The sequence below is a fragment of the Myiozetetes cayanensis genome, unplaced genomic scaffold (genome assembly GCF_022539395.1).
Source record: "Myiozetetes cayanensis isolate MyiCay16 unplaced genomic scaffold, myiCay2020 scf15, whole genome shotgun sequence".
In the NCBI taxonomy this organism is placed as follows: Eukaryota; Metazoa; Chordata; class Aves; order Passeriformes; family Tyrannidae; genus Myiozetetes; species Myiozetetes cayanensis.
The window spans coordinates 5,636,243-5,656,418 of record NW_026087159.1 but is presented as its reverse complement, the minus strand read 5'-3'; the positions used below and the strand labels follow the sequence as shown (position 1 = coordinate 5,656,418).

Below are 20,176 nucleotides of genomic sequence, written 5' to 3'. Positions count from 1 at the left end.
AACGTTGGAAGGTATCATCAGGTTTTTTTACTATTTTAAAGTAAGATTCATCTTTACAGTGCTGCTTTTGTGTGTTTTGGATTCGCTCCTGGAAGCAAACAAGCACTCACGAGCAGACATAGTGCTAAATACTTCCTGAGCCTCCTTCCCCTTATCCAGTTACCATCGCTGGTGCTGCCGGGGCCATCCAGGGCTGCCCACTCGACGGCTGGGGCTGCCATTTGCTTCCTCAGAGCAGGACACCTTGAGGAGGAGGCTCAGGGGGGACTTTATCGCTCCCTACAACTCCCTGACAGGAGGGTGTAGCCAGCTGGGGGTCAGGCTCTTCTCCCAGGCAACCAGTGATAGGACACGGGGACACAGTCTTAACCTGCCCCAGGGGAGGTTTAGGTTGGACATTAGACAGAATTTCTTCAGAGAAAGGATGATTTGACATTGGGATGGGCTGCCCAGGGAGGTGGTGGAGTCACTGTCCCAGGAGGTGCTCAAGGAATCATGCACTTGGTGCCATGATGTAGTTCATGCGGTGGTGTTGGGCCGCAGATTGGACTCCATGATCTCAGGGGTCTTTTTCAATCTAACTGATTCTGTCACCCCTTATTTCAGACAGACTTTATTTTTATTTTTCACCTGTTTGGAAATAATGCAGGGTTTATGTATCCTCAGTTTTGCCACAATCAATTTGTTGCCATCCTGCCTTGATCCTGGTATACTGAGGTGCCCTGTCCCTGTTTGACACCCGGTTCCGGGCTGTGACAAGAGACTGCAGTTACCTGACTACGAAAGCATCGCACGTGGAGTGCTGAGGATTTAGTGCTTAAGTGAAACCTGTGTAGACCAGAAACGGGGGAGGCGATTATGTCACCGGGCGTGCAGCGGAGCTGCTTCGCTCGGCTCCCCGGGGGCCAGCGCGCGTCTCCCGCCTGCTCCCCTCGGCCCCGCGGGGCTCCCCCAGCCCCCGAGGGCGGCGCGGGGCGGCGGTGGGGAGGTGACTCGGCCGCGGTTACCGGCGGGGTAACGCGGGGCACGCGCGCCCGCTCCGTGAGGGGCCCGGCGGGCGGGGCGGCCCCTGGGGCGCGGGGCGGGGGACCCCGCAGAGGGGCGGTGTGTGTGTGTGTGTGTGCGCGCGCGTGTGACAGGTGCGGCGCGCGCGCGCGCCCTCCCCTTCGCTACCCCCCTCCCGCCCCGTCCCCCCCGCGCGAGCGCGCGCGCGCGCGCCTCCATGAATATGCAAATGCGGGTATAATTGCCAGCCAATGGCGTGCGCGCTGGTCACATGGTGCTGGTGGAGGCTCAGGGAAGAGAAGTTGAGTCCGGGCGAGCTCGGGCAGCGCCGCCAGAGCCGAGCGAGCGGCGGGCAGCGCCGCGCCTCCTCCGCAGGGAGCCCGCCGGCCGGGGCTCTGCCTGGACCATGCCGATCCTCCTCTTCCTCATAGACACGTCCGCCTCCATGAACCAGCGGGCGTACCTGGGCACCAGCTACCTGGACATCGCCAAGGGCGCCGTGGAGATCTTCATGAAGGTGAGTGCGCGGCGCCACCCCGGGGGGAGCCGCCGCCCCGCTCGCCTCCCCCCCGCCCGCTCTCCGCACCTTCGCCGCGCTCACGGCCGCTTCTCTCCGCTCTCTCCGCAGCTGCGGGCCCGCGACCCGGCCAGCCGCGGCGACAGGTACATGCTGGTTACCTTCGACGAGCCGCCCTACTGCATCAAGGTAATGACCCCCCCGGCCGCCCCGGCCCCGCCGCGGGGGCCGCCCTTGTCGCGGCGCGGCCCCGTCCGGCCCGGCGGCGGCAGCAGCAGCCTGTGAAGATGGCGGACATTTTGCTTTTGTATGGAGGAGAGAGGCTGAGGGCGCTGCTGAGATGGAGGAGGGGGGGGGAGGAGACGGGCGGGCCGTGATTCACCGCCCCGGCGCAGCGAGGGGCGGCCGCGCTCCGCCCCCCGCGGGGCGGTGGCTCCGGCGGGGCCGCGCCGGGATCCGGCCCCGCTCGGCACCGACACCCCCGGGACACGCGGGCGGGGAGGGTTGGTGGGACTGCTCGACCCCGAGGGGCAGCGCAGGGCCAGCGGACCCCTCACGGCTGCGGGACCCTGCCGGGCAGCGGGACAGGGGCTGTGGGTGTGGGACGGAGCGCCCACGCCTGTTTTCCGCCTCTGCGAGGCAAGAAGAATCTACGATGTTGGGGTCCCGAGTCTCCCCCGTTCCTTCTGCTCAGCACGGCGACCCGCACCGGTGCTGTGTAAGGTGCTCGTAATCGCCGCTCTGTGCAGGGCTGTGGTGAGCTGGACGTGGAGACATAAAATCGTGAAGGTTGGAAGAGACCTTTAAAACCATCCAGTCCAACCGTCAGCCCGGACTGCCACTGTAACCCCTAAACCACCCAACCACATCACCCAGATCCAGATGCCTCTTAACACCTCCAGGGACGGTGACTCCACCACCTCCCTGGGCAGTCTATTACAATGCCTGACTGCCCAAACAGTGACAAGATTTCTTTCTAGTGTCTAATCTGAATCTCCCTTGCCTGGATTTGAGGTCATTTTGGCTAATCCTCTCACTGCAGGCACAGTAGAATCCACCTTACTACAAACTCAGGTAGTTGTAGAGAGTGATGAGGTCCCTCTTAGCTTCCTTGAGACCAAGCTCCTCTCATCCCTGTTTTCTCCTTCCTCCAGGTTGAGGCAGGTAGAGCCATGGTCGCTGCACCACGAGATTGTGAAAAAAAAATAAAATCGTGGCACTGTATGCCTTACACTGTAGGCTGCAACTTGCTGATAGAAATGTCTGACTTAAAATATCTAGATAAAGAATGTCACAGAAAGCATTGCTATGGGAGTTTTAGAATCCTCTTGAATAGTCCTGGATTAGGACTGTGTTTGCCCTGACTAGTACAGTAGTTATCCTGACTGTTGACCTGTAGAGCTATTCTATGAGGGCCAAGGAGGTTCATGTAAAAATACATCGCTAATCATCCCAGGGAAGAAAACACTCTAGATCCCCCCCAGCTGGAACTTCTTGAGAAGTTGTAAAAGTAACTGCTCAGTGATGCTGTCTTATTCATGTCTTTGATAATGAGGAAATGTATTTATTATGAGCTATGAATCTTTCCTTCTTTCATCAGTAATAAATTTACAGAGCTTTCTGAAGTGACAGAAGTGATAGAGTGAGTCAGTATTTATTGTTTGGTACTGCACCTTTTGTTTTCTCAGAAGAAAGTGTGGAAGTAATTTCTGTGAATTGAAACCATCCTTGAGTTACAGAAACCTACTGTCTAAAAACTGCCTAGAAGAGGCGTTTTATAGACATAACGCACACGCCCTTTTCCCCATCCATGTTTGTGGCTGGCTGAAAACCCCAAAATCTTTGCTGTGCCAGTGTTAACTCTAGATTTCTTGTGTTCAAATTTTTTGTGTCAAGTATTTTACAATATAGATGAGGTTTGACGAATGAACCTTCTCCCTGCAGTGATAGCAAGCATACTGGTGATTTAATAGAAGAAAATGACTTTTCTGCTGGAGGTCTGTGTGGTAATGCTACAGGTTATTATCACATCTATACTCAGATTTGCTGAGGAAGATCCCTGTGTTTAATGAGCATCTGTGTACATTCTAATGTGCTAATGAGCATCTGACTGTGTTCCCAGTTTAAGTAAATAGCAATTGAAATAAATGGGACTGTGTGATACCCATCATAGCATTCAGTCATGTTTGAGATACAGTAAATAGCCAGGGGAAAAAAAGTATTGTGGTTCTTGTAACTTGCTAATGTCACTTCTTAGAAATTTATTTTTCTACCTTTAGCATGCTGGTTTTTGAATTAGACCTGAAATAATCTTAAAATATTTTTTTCAAAAATTAGTGACTTTTGTAGGAGCAGGCTGCAGATCCAATAAATATCTCATTATAGTAATTATGATCGCAACTCCAAGTATTGCATGAAGACTTCATGGCATAAATGAGTGTTGTTGAGCTGTCACTGTGTCTATTCCTCAAGCAAAGAAAGCCTCACAGCAGCAACATGACTCTTTCCCTCTTTGAAGACGTGTTCTCAAGACCTTTGCTGGTATTTATGATGTTCCCTCTGTTGTGTTTTCTAAAAACTATAGTTATGCCAGGAAAACTTCCTAGTCTGGGCCAGATTCTGTATGTCCAACAGAACATGCTTGTAAAAGACATAAAATGAAGTTTCTTTGCTCATGCTGCTGCAGTTAGATACTTTATCTCCCTTCATTTAGGGAAGGTGAAAACAAACTTGGCAAGTGAATGTATTTTGCAAGTTTGCTTTCCAAGTATGTGCGGCAGCGGCTGTTTTTGGTTAGTGGCTGCTTTATCCTCTTGTTTTCTTTATGATTACACTAATTAAATTACATAGTCTCACAGATACTTTACTAGTGAAGCAATTGAAGGAAATAATCTGGAGGTGGAGTTGAGACCACCTGGGAGGCAGAGGTACTATGAGAAGTTCAGCTTGGAGCAGGGCTTGGCTGAGATGAGCTCAATGGATTTGTTTGTTTCAGAATTTGTTGACCTGTAGCCTTAAAGTATTTTAAACCGTCAGCACTTGTTCACTTTTGATGGACAAGAATATCTCAAGAAAACGCCATGCATGTGGTGGTATTGTGCTAAGTGGAAGGATTGTGCTATTGCACAAATGATTTGATAAAATCTCTGGAAGTAAGATGATGTTCTTGGAACTGTCTTTAGTACAGAGGGTTTGAAATAATTTCCAGGACCTGTTGCTCCTGTTTAATTGACTGCTCATAGCTTTGTGTTTGTTCCAGTTTTTAAAAATGGGATTAGTCTCCAGGTTTGCAGTGTGGCTCTACAAAGAACTGTGGTGGCAGGAGTCTGAAGAGGAGGCAGGGTGCTGTCCTGGGAAGGTGGGGACAGGGAGGTGGGGATGGCAGGAATAATATTAGTCCCACTCTGGCAGCAGATGCCTTTGGAATCTTGTCAGCTGTTTTGCTTCAGTTTGTTACATAATGTATAAGATGGTGATTTGTGACAGCAATTATGGTGCAGCCATTTACAACTCTTACTTTGATTCCAAAATACTCTACAGTAAGGGACAAATATTTAATATTTTAAAAGCATGTTATGAAATGTACTAACCTTGTAATTGTCAAGTGATGTGATCCTGTATAGGTCAGTGGAAAAATACCTGTAAGTTCTGTTGAGTGTTGGGTCAAACTAATTTTATGGATGAGGAGGGAAAAACAGTATGTTATTTCAGGAAGTAAGAACATTCAGCTTAATGTTTTTAGTGTGTTTTTTAGATTCAAATTGTAATAGGATATTGTCAAGTGAGTCTTGTCAAGCTTAGTGGGAGCGAGCTGGTCCATTCTGGTATTTGGGTGTCTGATTTTGGGTTTTTGGCACACTTGAGAACCTAATATCTATAGTAAAGGATCTTTGTAACAGGTGTCTATTAGTATTAAAACACCAGTGCTTAAATTTAGGTACTGAAGGAGTTTACTCTCCCATGTGTATCCAGTTGGGCGAGAAAAAGGGGTTCAAGAACAGCCTTTGCTGGCACAGTATTTGATGTTCTTGGCCTCTGAGATAAGAGAAGTGCATTAGCTGATTCAAGGAATATAGTACCTGATATTTCCTAAGACTTAATTAATGGATTAATATATTCATGGATTGCTGGAATTTGGAGCTTACTCCATCCCAGCCGTGCTGTGACCTGGTGTTGCAGCACCTCCAACCTTCTGTGCCAGCCCCACCCTTCTCATCCTTTCCTGCACAAGGCGGCTGATCCGGAATGCCTGGGGAGGAGGGTGAGAACAGGCCAGACACGTTACTGACAGCTCTGCAGAGCCCTTCCCAGGCTCCCACCGTCTGTGCTTCAGAGACCCGTGGTGAGCGTTGGTATGGCTGGAAAGGTCTTATGTGGCTTTTTCCATGTATTTACCCAGTTACTTTTTCTGAAATTGCCTAAATTTTTTTCCTGTATCATCAAATCTTATGTGTTTCTCTACACCTAAGCACATGCCATGGTATAAATGGACAGAATCTTAAGAGATTTTATTTTTTTTCCTGAAGTAATGGTGCTAGAGTAAAAGTTATGGAGAGAAGGGAAGAGTGTTCTCACCTGCCCTTTCCCCCCAAGCTTTTCCTGTTTTCCAGTGATGAGGTTTCAGTAAGATCTACCTAAATTTCTCTGAAAATGGAGTTCATGCCAAAATCTCAGCCTAAAAAGAGTTTTTGAAAAGGAAAGCAAGGTTTTAGCTCTTGATTTATTTTTTACCATTCTGAATTTTTGTGAAACCTCACATCCTGCAGTTTGTGGTTTGCTTGTGGGTTTGGGCTGCAAATGGCTAGTTCAGGCCCAGACCAAAAACACAATGGTGGCCTTATGTGAAGTTATTGATTAACTGGACTGCCCTGTTCCCTTGTGACTGATATCTGGCTGCTGGCAGTGATATGGTCTTTCCTCAGGGCTTGAGGAATATTATTCATGATCAGGTCACAGAAATACGGCTTTTGCTTTATGTTCTTGTGAGGCTGTAGTATGACCTTCATAAATGATCTGGTCACAAATCAGAGGACTGAGAGAACTTAAGTTACGTTCTGAAAGATGTATTTTCCTCCTTCTGTTACGTGTTATATTGAATTCAAGAGCCAGCTAGGACTGCACTACAAAAATAGGCTTCCTGAATTTTGAGCGAAGAAATATGTACGTAGCTGCTGTCTAAAAAGTAGCTCAAATTGCTTTATACAGCGTGTGAGAAACACTGCACTGAGATGTGCAAACTGGGACTGATGGATAGGATGCCTTCCAGTTCCGCTGCTGTTCCCCGCTAGCCTGAACATATGTTTCAGTGCTAAAGAGCTCCCTTGTGGAAGCAGCTCTTCGTGATGGACTCTGAGAAACCTGGTTTTTTTCCCCTGAAATTCTGGTGTTAGATTGGGATATTTTATGAGGCTGGAATAGGAATTGCAGAAGGCTTTTTTAAAAATCTGTCCAAGAGTACTTACTGTATGTAAATAACCTCTTCATGTATGATATTAAAATAGTCCTTTAAAACTGGGAGTTCATAAGGTCGCACTCGAGGAGACTGCGGACTTTACTGTCTTTATTTCAGTGGCACAGAGGCTTTTACCAGCATTTTTTAATTTTGCTTTCACATTCTGTTGGTGCAGAATGGAACCCATTACCACTGACTCTGCAGAGGCCAGTGGCAAATGAATAGGCTGTGCTGCAAAAGAGAGATGGGAGATCTGTTTGTCTGTTTCTGGAAGAAATTAGATCAGAGCTCCTGACCCTGAGCTACAGGGAGAGAGAGAAACCCAACTGTGAAACCTGTTGGGTTTGAGGCAGATCTGCAGGAATGCTGCCCAACGTGGTAGGAAATGCATTTGTGTGTTTTTTAATTTTTGTGAGGGAAGAAAACCAGAGGAATACCAAGTAAGCTAGACCTTAACAAATCCACAGAATAAGTCTAAGTTGATTAAGCTTTTACAGGAACCTTGAGATACTGAAAACATCAGTTTAATGTGTGAAAGTTCTGACTTCTGGCAAACACGTCTTGGTGGTCTGACCTGCTTGGTGGTGTGAGCAGCTGGAAATACAGTTGGAGCTCTACAAGCTGGTAGTGAGTTATGAAGGCAAAATTGTTGGTGTGAGGCAGATAGCAGCTGCAGGGGCAGGAGAGAAGCTGGTATCAGAGAGATGCAAAAAGGGAAGAAGCTGAGGTCAATGGGAGAGGCCTATCTTTCTCTCCAGATATGCTGTAAATAAAGTACAAACTTAGTGAATCTACTAGCCAGGCATTGGAAGGAGGTAAAAAAGTGCAGAATATAGTACTGAGGCAGCATACACAGTGTCTGTTCTTGATAACTAATTCAGAAGACTATTCTGTATTTATTTAGCAGAGAGATCCATTCCTATTCTATCACCATACACATTTTGGGTCAGTCACAGCAGTATTTTTATTTCTGAGCACCATCATGTTCCATTGCCTGTGCAGTACTATGCACACCTTGACTCCAGTCTTCCACAGTGCTTGATTAGGGTTTTGCTATGAAATTTGTGTATTTTCTGAAGGCTGTTCTTAAGCAGAAGTGACTGGCAGGTCAAAGCCAACAACTGCTCTTCCTCTGCTAAACACAATGAATTTAAGAAAAGAAACAGAAGTCAGTTGTTTAAGGAGCACTCATGCAAATCCTGATTGTCTAGTTCTTTTTGAAGACGAAACAAAATCCACTTAATACTATTTGAGAATAACCACCCAACAAATTTTACATCCTCCTTTCGATTTAACTGCTTTATCACTTAAGTCTTTGACTGATGGATATGTGCTCTCTGAAAAAAAGTCAAACAGAACTGCAGTGCATGTCTCTCAGAATCTAAAAGCATCCAAAAATCTGTTTCACTAAAATCTTAACAATTCTCCATTGGCATCCCTTCAGCAAACAGTGTAGCTCCTTTTAGCTTATAAAGATACTTAATTGGTTCCAATAGAGTGTATCCTTTAAAAAGCACATTCCCTTTCTTGAGAACACATTGGGTAGTGTAAAGCATGTTAAATTGCTTTGAAACACACAGAGGCTTGCTAGTCTTACTTCTTCCTGCCCTGTTTGTGAGCTGTAGTGAGCAGCCTTTTTCAGGAACTGGTGTGACAGGACAGAGCATTATACTGAGGAATTTCGTGCATAGTAATGTACCTTTTGCTTTTAAAGAAACCAAAGCAGTAATACTCAGAATGACTCATTCTTCTAAAAGAAACAATTTTGTGCGTTCAGAAATTGAGGTCTCTTGTAAAAAGTGGAGTTCGTGCACAAACTTGAAAGTGGTGAGTAAGTTTTTGAAAATAATTGATTTAAATGGAAGGACATTTCAGAAATTAACAACTTCATAGATATGATGGACTGAACTCTGCTTAGCTGTCATTTTTATCATTATAAGTTTGAAGTTAGTTAAGTATTTGAACTCGTGCTTTCACCTGCTGCCTGTCTTCATTGAAAGGAGAGTCCATGTTGCAAGGTTAAATCTTATTGAAAATACTTACCTGGTCCTGTTTCTGCAGGAATCTGCAAACTCAGAGCTTGCTTTCTCATCTGCAGTGAGTTGCTGTTTCGTGCTGTACATACAGTTGATGAGATGCCAGAGGCCCTGGAGGAAACCAACATTGGTTGTTCATGGCCACTATAGCAGTGTATATTTTCATTTCTTTATTTAGTTCTTTATTTGGGCTTGGACACATTCAAAGATGTAAGCCCTTAAGACTACAGGATAAACTAGACAAAAGTAGATATGTTTGCATTAAGAGGCTTAACTCATCCTCAGTTCAAAGGTCACTTTTATTTTAAAAATAGAAGCTTAAAATGTGGAATCAAACAGTTGAGTTGGATCTCCCTAGTTGTATTTTTGTAGTGAGATGTTCTGTAAGAAGGAAGGTGCTTTGTGAAGTTGGTGGTTCCTGCCATGTGGAATCTTTGTTGTCTGCTTCCTCCCCTTTTGTGCAGTTATTACATTTCACATGTGGGTTTTCTTGATTTTTCTTTTTTGTATTTATGGAAAAGGCATAGGCCTTGCAACCTGACTTTGTGGTGTGCTTAAAAATATGCACAGAGTACTTCTGTGATATCTTCAGAACGGACATTTATTCTTTTTAAGCTTCATGAGAACTAATGTAGTGTTATATGCTGAGTGGCTCACACTGTAACAGTGGAAAAAAGTAATTAAGGTTGCAGACACTTCTACACTGTTCACCCTGCCATATTCTTCAAAACAGCTTGTCAGAAAGAACTGTGACTTAACAGCAGTGGTGCAAGAGTGATGTTCTGAGCTTATTGTGATCTAGAAAAGGCAAACCTTAGTGCTGTCTCCTGCAGTGTTCTTGTACTTCAGGCTCTTGGAATCAAGTGGGAAAAGGCACGTTCTGTACCGTGTGACTTGTGTTTGGGAGATGAGGGATTTTGGAGGGGGGAGCACTGGGACTCCAAGGGCCCTGTGAGAAGGTTCTGGATGGCTCCAGCCTTCAGTGATTCTCTTCTTCACTGTCTGTATTTTGAATGTCTGTTTTATTTAATAACAAAGGCTACAAAAAAAAAAAATTGATGGGAAGAGTGATTGCTGCTGTCCTGAATTTTAAATGCAGATTGTTACTTAAGTAATACACTCCTGTAGATTGAGTCTTGGATTTGTTTTCTTCTTTCTTAAACTTTATTCTTACAGTGTACCACTTAATAATGTAACTCTTGTGCTTTTGCACTCCCAAAAAAGTAGAGCGGGTAGTAATTTAAAGGAATTTTTTTCCTTTGCATTTTTCTGGCTAATTTTAGAATAGTTAGAAAACACCCATGTAGCAACCAATTTCAGCTGTAAGCAGCGTGTCCTAGGGTTGAGGTTTTAGGAAAGTGCAGAGAAAAAAGTACATTCTTGTAATGAGACTCTGTTATTGTGCGGATCAGAATCTGTGGTTGCTCATAGACTTGTATGGATCTGTATATTCACTCTGCAAAGTATTGGAAAGACAAAATTTGTCGTGATGTAAGATCTGGTATTGACAAGGATCTGTAAAACTTGAACTACTTATTGCCAAACAAGAGTCCTGCTTTATTTTTAAATAGCTGCTATTATTATTATTGTTTTTGTTGTTACTATAAATTTCTAACTCACAATCTCACGGTGTACCCAGCTATTATGATTCTTTCCTTGTGTTTCTATGCAAATTTCAGGATAAGCAGCACTAGATTTGTTAAATGGTGTTCTAGGCTACAAAATCAGCAGTTCAGAACTTCTTAATTTTGCTTTTTAAAGATGAAGGTGATTGTTGATTATGCTGTGTTTTCAGAGATGTTTTAAAAATCTTAAATGTGTAAAAGAGTATTTAAAAAACGTAAAAATCTTGATAAGATGGATGTTGTTGAACAATTAATTGGACAGAAAACAAAGATCTACAGTGCGGTTGAGCTGGTGTTGCCATGCTCTGCTTCTAAGTGAGAATAATGCATTAGCACTGGTCTTCATAGCGTGTTAGCAGCACAGCCAGTGAGTTCTGATTTAAAAAAAAAGTTAAACTCTGCTTTGTGGGAGAATGTGCATCTGTTGAGGCAGAACACTCGGTGCCTTTAGCTGCTGCCAGGCCTCCTGATGGTGCTCCGGGGCTGGAACGCGGTGGGACCCGTGGGATGGACTGGGATCCATGTGCCCTGCAGCTTGGTGGGCAGGCTCAGGCCAACCAGGCCTGGCTTGGGGGAGCCTCCTCTAATCCAAAGAGTGGAAGCTCAGGTAGTTATTTTTGAACCAGGTGACTTTAGCATTAAAAAAACTGACCCTTGCCATCCTCTTAAGATAAAAATCTGACCATAATAATGCTCCCAATGCCACCAATGTATTTTTTGCTGTATCAGAATGAAGGTGAAGTCAACATTATTTGTTAGGCTGGCTAGTTGAGGTTTCTCAATTTGTGATCCCTCAGTGAGCATATTAATTTAATCATGATCTAAAGCCTTTTTTTTTTTGTCGCAGTGGTGTGTTGGACAGCATTTCAGACATGAATGGAGGACATCTCTTGATTAGATGACCCCTTCTAGATTTAACTTCTCGAGGTTCAGAATAAACTTATAATACCTGTAGCTTTGGTGTGTTGCACTAGTTCTATGATGGGCTTTTGGAAGGAAGAGGGAGGAATGTGACAGTTTTCAAAATGAACATGAATCCTAATTGTGTTGTTTCATCTCCGGGCTGTAAAGGTAGAGTACCATCAGTAATGCTCTTCCACTTGATTCCCAAAAATGTGCTATGAAGCATCCCTTGTTCTGGTAGCAGACTTCTCAGCTGTTGCCTTTATTCCTTGCAACTTTTCCAGCCCTAGTGGCTGTAGGAATGAACTGGGAGAAGGACAGAGCTGGGGCTGACTGGCATTGGGTGCAGGTTTGACGGTCTAGAAGAGCAATGGGTGCTGTGAGTAGATGGAAGTTTTTGATTGAAACCTCCCCATTTCAGTAGTCACCCTCTTGACAGTGTTTGGATAAGATGCACCTATAATGGTATTTCTGCAATGACTGCTATGCTGCTGAGCAGGAGCACAGAGCCTCTTGTTTTGCTTACTGTGCTAGGGCTGCAAACTGTGATTACTTCTGGGTTCCCTCTCCATTAAACTGTTGTGTGAAATGTAGCTCATCTGGTTCAGCTCTGTATTGAAACATCCTGGCTTGTTGAGTGTTTCTCAGAAATAGGTGCTTTTTTAACTGGATAGTGGTCTTTTATTTAAATAAGAATGCTTCTTGCAACAGGGTGATACCATGATCTCTTTGGTATTTATACTTTCCTTTCTTCATGTGTTTCCTTTCATCCTTGTGCAGGAAAAAGTGCAGTGAGAGTAGCTGTCAAAACACATGAAATACTGTTGACCAAAAAGCTAAATCCAAGGATGGATTAAAGCAGGAGCAGACGGTAATAAATAAAAAGGTAGTGTAGGGTTTTTTTCTTTCTGCTTGGCATTGATTATCATCACTTGGTTCCAAGCAGTTTCCAGCTTTGAGTTGTTCATACAGCATCTGCATTTGATGTTCCTACAGGAGAAAGTACTGCTTCTCTCTAAATGCTAAATTAGCAGAGCGCTCCAGTACTCGTTTTGTAATTGGAGCTTAAGAACATCTTTGCTAGTGTTTTGCATGGGTGCTGTACTTAAAGATTAATATGAGTTGTTCTTACATAAACACCTTGAATTCTTCTTGAAGGAAAAGCATTTCTGTATCTTGTTTGATGTTGAAGGCATCTTGGAAGGACAGTGAACTACATGGTATGGTTTGACTGAGCTTGTTTCTTAAGGTGTGTGGGGTTTTTTTTAAGGTTTCATGGAGAAACACATTTTTTCTATACAAGATGAAACCTTTTGTTATGTAGCTGATTACCTGTAACAACAACTGGCACTTACATATTGTGTTAGAATGCAGTTTTGATCTTGTTCACATTCAGCAATATGTACTTTAGAAAACAAGCAAGTTCAGTCTGCCTTTATAAGGGATTTAGTCTGATTGGAGCAGCTACAGGAGAGTTCAGGTTAGAAATGTGCAATTGAGGGGGATCCCCTGGGCACCTCAGTTCACACACTGCAGCCCTGCCTTAGAGTGCAAGAACTGAGCTGCTTTCAGGTGAAATGGAAGATGATCCCAGGCACTGAGGGGTGAGTGTACAGGACTGTGCTGAGTTGGCTGTGACCTCCTGAGGGACATCTGCCCTGTTGGTGTGCACTGCCTGCAGGCCTGAAGGCTCATGATCCCTCCTTCCCTGCACTAAAGCTGTTCCAGTTGTGTAGGGAAAAATAGCGTGGGTGAGGGAAGGAGGGATTCTGTGTTTGTTATCACGGTGCATAGCCTGTCCCAGAGAAAAGGGAAGAACTGTGGTGCCTGGAACTACATGGAGATGGAGGGCACACAAAGTGACAACTTTCTGCTGAAAATCTGGTGTCAGGGTATATCAGCTGTTTGGGGTTAAAGGAAACATCTACTCCAGTGGTTTTTTTAAAGCTGTGTTTTTTCTAAAGATATATTAAAACAGTTTATTCTTCTCTATTCTCTTGGAAACATTTTATGTATGTTACACTTCTATTTGATTGGAACTTAATTACATGTTTTTAAAAAAGAAAATTTTCAAAAATTTTGGATTTAAAGAAGCACTTGACCAATAGGTTTCAGTTTGAGTGTCCTACAAAGCCAGCAGAAATAACTTGACAGGAAGAAACACTTAGCTTACTATTCACAATGCTTTATCCTTACAACACTGACCTGATGCTCACCAGCTCCCATGTAAGGAGGACCAAGTGATGCTTTTGTAGACTCTTCACTGTACTCGACTGCTCTGTGGGCTTCTCAAGGAAGTAGTTTAAACCTGTGAGTTGACTGTGTTAAAATACTCTTGAGATGAGAACTGGGAAGGTGGGGTTTTGTTAGGCAGGCCTCATTAAACAGCAGTGTATCCCTGCTTGAGCAACCAGGGCTTGTTGCTGTTGTGCCTGCAGTGGGGTCATGTCCATGTTTTACCCTTAAACTGTGTTCCTGATCTGCTTTGCAAAACCAGACTTCCATGTGAAAAGCTAAAGATGGGGTCCCCTGGCTTGGTCACCAAGCCCTAGAATTTTGCTTTTTTGCAGTGAATATTAGGGGTAGAAGCTGTTGGTGTTTCAAATCCTTATCTAGGGCACGAGGAGACTGGAATGGTGGGGAATAAAACTAACATAAATGATTGGCTGTGTGCTGGAGGGCCCAGCACAGTGATAGCAGTTGCACACTGCTGTCTTGGTCCCATCAAACCTTCTCTTCCCACAAGCTTTGCATCAGACCAGTAAGATCTGCTGCTGTACCTGCACCAGCACTGGTCCTTCAAGCCCAGAACAGTACAGCCCAGATCCAGGCTGGCTCACTGTGTTCAGCACTGCCCCAGTGATGAGCTGATTGCAGGCCTGTGTGCCAGTATCATTCTGTGCTGGAGTTATGCTGATCTCATAGCTGAGAGGTGGGTGCTGTGATGCTCTGCTGTGCCAAGAACAGAAAAGAATTGATCTTGTGAGGTTCTTTGCTAAGGGCTGTTTGATGTTGTGCTGTGACAGGACTGGTATGTTGCATAAAAGTAATTAGAGAGCATGGGTGCTGAAATGAGAGTCGAGTTCTCCTGCAGTCAAAGGTACAGACAGAACCTGAGAGCTACTTTACCTCAAAAATGGCATTCATAAGGGTTTGGAGGGGAGTCAGTGTCTGTAAGTGTCTCTTAAAGCTGTTCCTTCTGAGCCATTTGCACAGACAAATATTTGCGAGGATGAAATTAGTAGGTGATAGAGGTTGTGTGATGCTGAATTATTTTAGGAATTTTCAAATGTTATATAAAGATGTCTGTGGTGTTTTATAGCATAGTCAGTGCTTTTCTTCTCCTCTGTGCTATTTCTAGCTAGTAAATCTCTGAACACCAAATAAAATGAGGGTGTAGTGTGGGCATTGGCTGTTCTGTACTGACAAGCAGCCTTCCCTGCCCTTCATTGGGCAGGGGGACACGTGGTACCAGGACCCTGCTCCTCTCCCTCTTTGCTAAGATTTGTTGTAGCAAAGCTGGGGTGACCAACATAGTCAATGTTTGCTAGAATTCCTGTTCCAAAGTTGCTGAAGCTGAGGCAGGGAAGCTCTAGGATGCATAGGAGGTTATTCCCTCTGGTACATCCCACTGAGCAATGCTGGGGCTGTGTTTAGGAGATTATGAAGATCTGAAGATACTTTGGTATTTGAGAAGCAGCCCCTTGCATTGTAGGGAGTCCGAAAGAATAATTAGGTACCCTACAAAAGAAATGCCTGCTTGACTGTGGCACTGACATGAGCAGGTTTGAGTTACGTTCACAGTCAACAGTGAATAGAAAGGTAACTTAAAAATGAACCCTTGTGATGATTTGGAAGACAAAGTGCTCTGCTGGTTTCACTGTCTTTCCCCAGTACTTCAGAATTCCGTAGCAGGAGTGGTTTCAGATTTCAACAGCTGAATTTTTTTTTATTACCTTATTTTTTTCAGATGGAGGTCACTGACAAGCCAAGATGCCACAGGCATGTTATCCTGAACTAGTCTGCTTTCCTAAGATTGGTGTATTTAATAATAGCTTGAAATATTGAAAAACTTAAATACTTTAAACAAGTTGTAATATCTGAAATCTAGTTTTTCTTTCAAAGGAAACATTAGCAGAACTCTAAAAATCTGTATGTTTAAATAAATATTGTGTACTTACTGTAACATAGGCTGTTGTGATTGCCCTGCAGGATTGTAAGTTGTCTTCTTATTTGGAAGATTATTTTTAGTAACAGTGCAATTTTTGAATCAGATCTGAAAGCAGTCCAGTGAACAATAAACTAGACAGTTCTGTCTTTTGGCATTGGCTGTAGAAACACTAAAGATGAAGACTTGCAGCCTCAAAAGCACCAGCTCCCTGGACTTGATGGAGCTGGTTAGGAGGGGCTGCTTTGGACCTGGAATTCTTGTGCTCTAATGCCCAGCCTTTGGCTCTGCCCCTGTAGGCTGACCAGACTGTGCCAAGAAATAGTTGGAAGGAATAAAAGGAAAAAAAAACCAAAACAAAACACAACACCAATCAAAACCAGAACAAACCAACAGTGAACCAACCAAAAAAACCTGCAGTAAAACCAGCAAACATGACAGTTAAGCCAGTGTAGCTGAGATTACAAGACCTATTTGTTACACATACTCAAAACTTGGTAATGTTTTATTTTAACTCTGATACTGCTCCTTTTTATGTGATAAAGGTGTGGTGGTGGTTTGGGTTTTTTTTCCCCACTACAGCATTTTAAAAGATTCTCCTTCCTACCTCTTGTGACTAAAATCTTTTATTTCTCCTAAGTCTTGAATGTCTTTTTAAGCTACTGATTCTGAATGAGATTTTCTTTTGCTGCTCAACTTTGTTCCTTTTGGTGTTCAGTTAGTCCTTGCTCTGGTTGGTCTAAATAAGACCTCCTTTTCTTCAATAGATTTTTCACCTTGGTGTTTGAATTCTTGTTAATCTGGGCCTATCTACTACCGAAATAAGCTGTTTTGACCTTACCTGATTCCTGAGGCAGCTGAAATACTTCCATAGCTGTATGGTGAAATAGAGCAGGACACGGATTTGTGTGAAAACTAAGTCATTGGAAAAAAATGTTACTTTTTAAGTACATTATTCTTTTTCAGTATGATTTTCTTGCAAAGGCCAAAGCTGGAAGCTGGAAGGTGTTGTGCTGCTTCCAGATCTCTGGGTGGTTTGTAGGGTGGTAACCAGAGCTTGCAGTTGTCAACCCAGAAGGCCAAATGACACTGCATTTTTGCCTGTTCTTGGCATAAGCAAAGAGGGTGAGATTTCTGCTTTTAGTACTTCTTTTTTTCCCCATCTATCTTTGAAAGTCTTTTAGTGTGTGTTCAGAGGCTAAAATTATTTGGCCGTGTAAATTAGCAGAGAAGAAGTTAGGGACATACTGGTGAGGCAAAGGTTGCTCAGATTGCTGCCAATAAATCCTGGGCATAAAAGTGACTGAAGTAGGAATGTAATATTGAAGATTAGGAGAAACCACCCTCCATGTTAGAATTGGTTCATAAACAACTAAAATAAACTAATGCTTAGTTCTGACTTCTGGATTACTGACCAGTAGAGGATATGTAGTTTTGTAGAATATGTTTGTGTTTGGTCCTTTAAGGTTGTGGGGTTTTGGTTGGTGGTTTTTTTGGTCATTAGTATTTCTGTTGGGAAATGGAAGCAGTGCTACGTAAGAGCAGTGCTTTTTTTTTTCCTAACAGCATTAGTGGCAGTATTTTGAATTTAGGAAGGATTATTATTTAATCACTTTAAAGTGCTTTGTTGAACTCATTATGCATATGCTCTGTGTTAGGTATTCGACTCTTTCTGTTTTGCAGAATGATCCTTCTGTGTACATGGAGAGGAGAATGTACAGAGTTTTTGGGGGCTTGAGTTTCTGTCTGTGAAATACATGCTTCTTTATATACACGGTCTTGAGACTTTCTGGAAAAAAAAAAAAAACCCCAACATTTTACAGAAGTAGAATTTCTAGCCATGAATGTTGGTGGTTTTGATTCAAGAATCTTGTTTTGAGGATAAGGTAGAAAATGTAGTACATCAACTAGTCAGATCTTTATTTAAAGCTGGGCATGGAATTAGGAAATCTTGCATTTGCTGCCCTTGTTCACTTAATGAGAAGTTCTTCAGTTTTACTCTACTTATTTCAAAGGTGCAGCTCTCATTGGCTTTATCTTTGAAGATCCTGTGGGAGCTGTAAGATGAATAATAGTTTTCTTGGACAGCAAACCAGTGGTGATCAGCTGCTCCTTGTGCCTTCAGCTTCCCTGGTGGTGCCTGGGGAAATGGTACATACTTTATTTTGCAGGCAGTTGACCACACTGCAGTGAGATCAAACACAGTAGGAGCTGGAAGCTGAGCAAACATTTTCACAACGGGAAAACAGCAGAATCTCCAAATATCAGCAAAGACTCTTACTGTTTATTTTACAAAGAATACTCTTAAATTCGTTGGAGTTCAAACCAAGACTTGCAGTCTGGGAATAGTGTTTCCTTTGTAAATGTTTTGTTCCCCCATGTGCTTTTGCAACAACGTAACTCAAATGGTCTTCACTGGAAAACACTTCTTGAACTGCAGCCTGGCTGTTCCCAAAAGCTGGACTTGCTGAGGGGTGTTTTTACCAGGCAAAAGGGAGCAGTGTCACCTACATCTAGTGGGTCCATAGAGTTCATACAAAAATATTTTGGTACTTGTTCACTTAAATTGTTTTAAGGCAAGCTTTTTTAGGATAACACAAGTCATCTTGTTGGGGTTTGTTGCAATTTTACTCTGAAAAAGGGTCGTTAACTCAGTCACTTTTACTCCAAAACAGTGACCCTATGTTTGCACTTTATTCTTGCCTTGGGCTGAGAGCACATGTGGGAAGTTGCTGATGAGATTATGTATTTTGTTAAATTGTGGTTGTGTGTGAGTATTGATGGTGTTTTGTTGACAAATATCCATCTGATAAAACAATGCTGTTCCTTTGAGCTTTTGGGGCCCTTTAACCATAAAGCTGGGCCAGTCCTGCTGAAAGTCTGTTCTTTCCTTTGTCCCACTGCAGTTTTCTCTCTGTCCCCCTTACATTAATCTAAAGCTTGAAGAACTGGTTAAGGAGCTAAACTTGACCGAGAAAAGTTGTTACTGTATCTCCTTAGGATAAATCCTCATTCTGAATAGAAACCCACCCAGCTTAGGCTGGTCAACTTAGAATTCTGAGATACCGATTGTCTCATGTCTTTTCGTTTCTACTCTTTTAGGGCTCCAGTATGTCTATCCTGCACAGCCCACAGTGTTTACTAAGGGTTGGCAGTGGGATGTAGCTGATTAAAAAAGTACAGAAAACTCTGTCCTCTCAGGTTCTTGCACAGCTTGGCACAGTCAGCAGGTGGCTGCTGAGCCCAGTGCACAGGGGAGGAGAACACGCTTCACCTGCAGGATGTGTTGCTCAGAGGTTGTCCCAGCAAAAGTCAGGCTGTCTGAAATGATCCTCTCCATGCCTGCGTAGCTGGGATTCCTGATGGAGCAGGGGAATGTCTCTGGTGCCAGATGATAGTGAGCCTGGGTAAATAAGTGCTTGCTTACTGCAGGAATGGTTTGGAGAGTACAGTGTAATAGCAAGGCTGGTAGTTTTGTGAATATCTGGGACTTTCAAGCTTTGCTTGTTTTAGCTGAGGCACTTTAAATCCTGCACCAATTCCCTCTGAACTGGTCTTTTCTAAAATAGCTTCCCAACTCTGCAGCAAACCACTTTTTAAGGGCAGGGGATGTGAATCACGCCTGATGCTGATGTGTGTTGGCCCTGCTTACCAGAGGGTCCAGAGTGCTCGCTTGGACTGATCCATCCACTTGTTGTTCCTTTGACCTGTAGGCTTGGTCAGCAGTAACTTTTAAGACCTCCAACATTTCAAGCTGTTACACTGAGACAATCTAAACAGTGATTCAGTTCTGTCTTACGTGGGGTTTTTGCAGCCACTCCTTTTCTCAACTTATGGAAGAAAGGATGAAAGGGGGTTGGGTACATGCCAGCAGAAGCAGTGATATTATTCCTCTTGTATCTTTGTTTAACCATTGTTACTTTGGCAGCTGCATTTCTGATTTCCAAATTTGACAGTTTCTTCTAATAAAATATTCACATGCTAAATCCAAATACTTCTTTGCCTGCATCACCTGTACGGCAGTTTTCATGGTAAGAGATGGGTATTAGAAAATTTTTTCCAGTGCCTGGCAGTGTGTGTGTTTTGTGAGTCTCCCATTATAGTTGTAACTGTTTCACATCAGGTTATGCATACATGGATTAGGTGTGTGTAGCATGTAAATGATGCAGTGCATCCGGTAATCAGGAATCTAATCTAATTTTTGGTGGGAAGAGAGATAAATGGCAACTTGCAGTTGATTGCAGTTTGTTGCTAGAATAACTAATAAGCTTTTTTGTTTTCTGTAATAGGCTGGCTGGAAGGAAAACCATGCAACTTTTATGAATGAATTGAAAAACCTTCAGGCTTCAGGACTAACAACCCTTGGTCAGGCACTCAGGTCCTCGTTTGACTTGTTAAATCTCAATAGATTAGTGTCTGGAATAGACAATTATGGACAGGTAACAAATCTGTTTATAGTCTTCTGTCTTT

At 43.5% G+C, this 20,176-nt stretch overlaps 1 protein-coding gene across 6 annotated transcripts in view; it reads left to right on the top strand.

The window, feature by feature from the left end:
- The first annotated feature begins 1,281 nt into the window (after positions 1 to 1,281).
- The window catches only part of LOC126637287 (integrator complex subunit 6-like), a 40,631-nt gene continuing 21,736 nt past the window's right edge, over positions 1,282 to 20,176 (top strand). For 4 of the 6 annotated variants that reach the window (XR_007628301.1, XR_007628300.1, XM_050310428.1 and 1 more), the window contains exons 1-3: positions 1,302 to 1,522; positions 1,634 to 1,711; positions 19,996 to 20,145. Coding sequence is in view for 4 of the 6 variants with exons in the window: in XM_050310428.1 (XP_050166385.1) it covers positions 1,412 to 1,522; positions 1,634 to 1,711; positions 19,996 to 20,145 (339 nt within the window). In the remaining 2 variants the exon portion in view is untranslated. Of the gene's footprint in view, positions 1,523 to 1,633; positions 1,712 to 19,995; positions 20,146 to 20,176 lie in introns of all 6 variants that reach the window. The other 2 variants (XM_050310426.1, XM_050310429.1) reach the window with 2 other exon arrangements.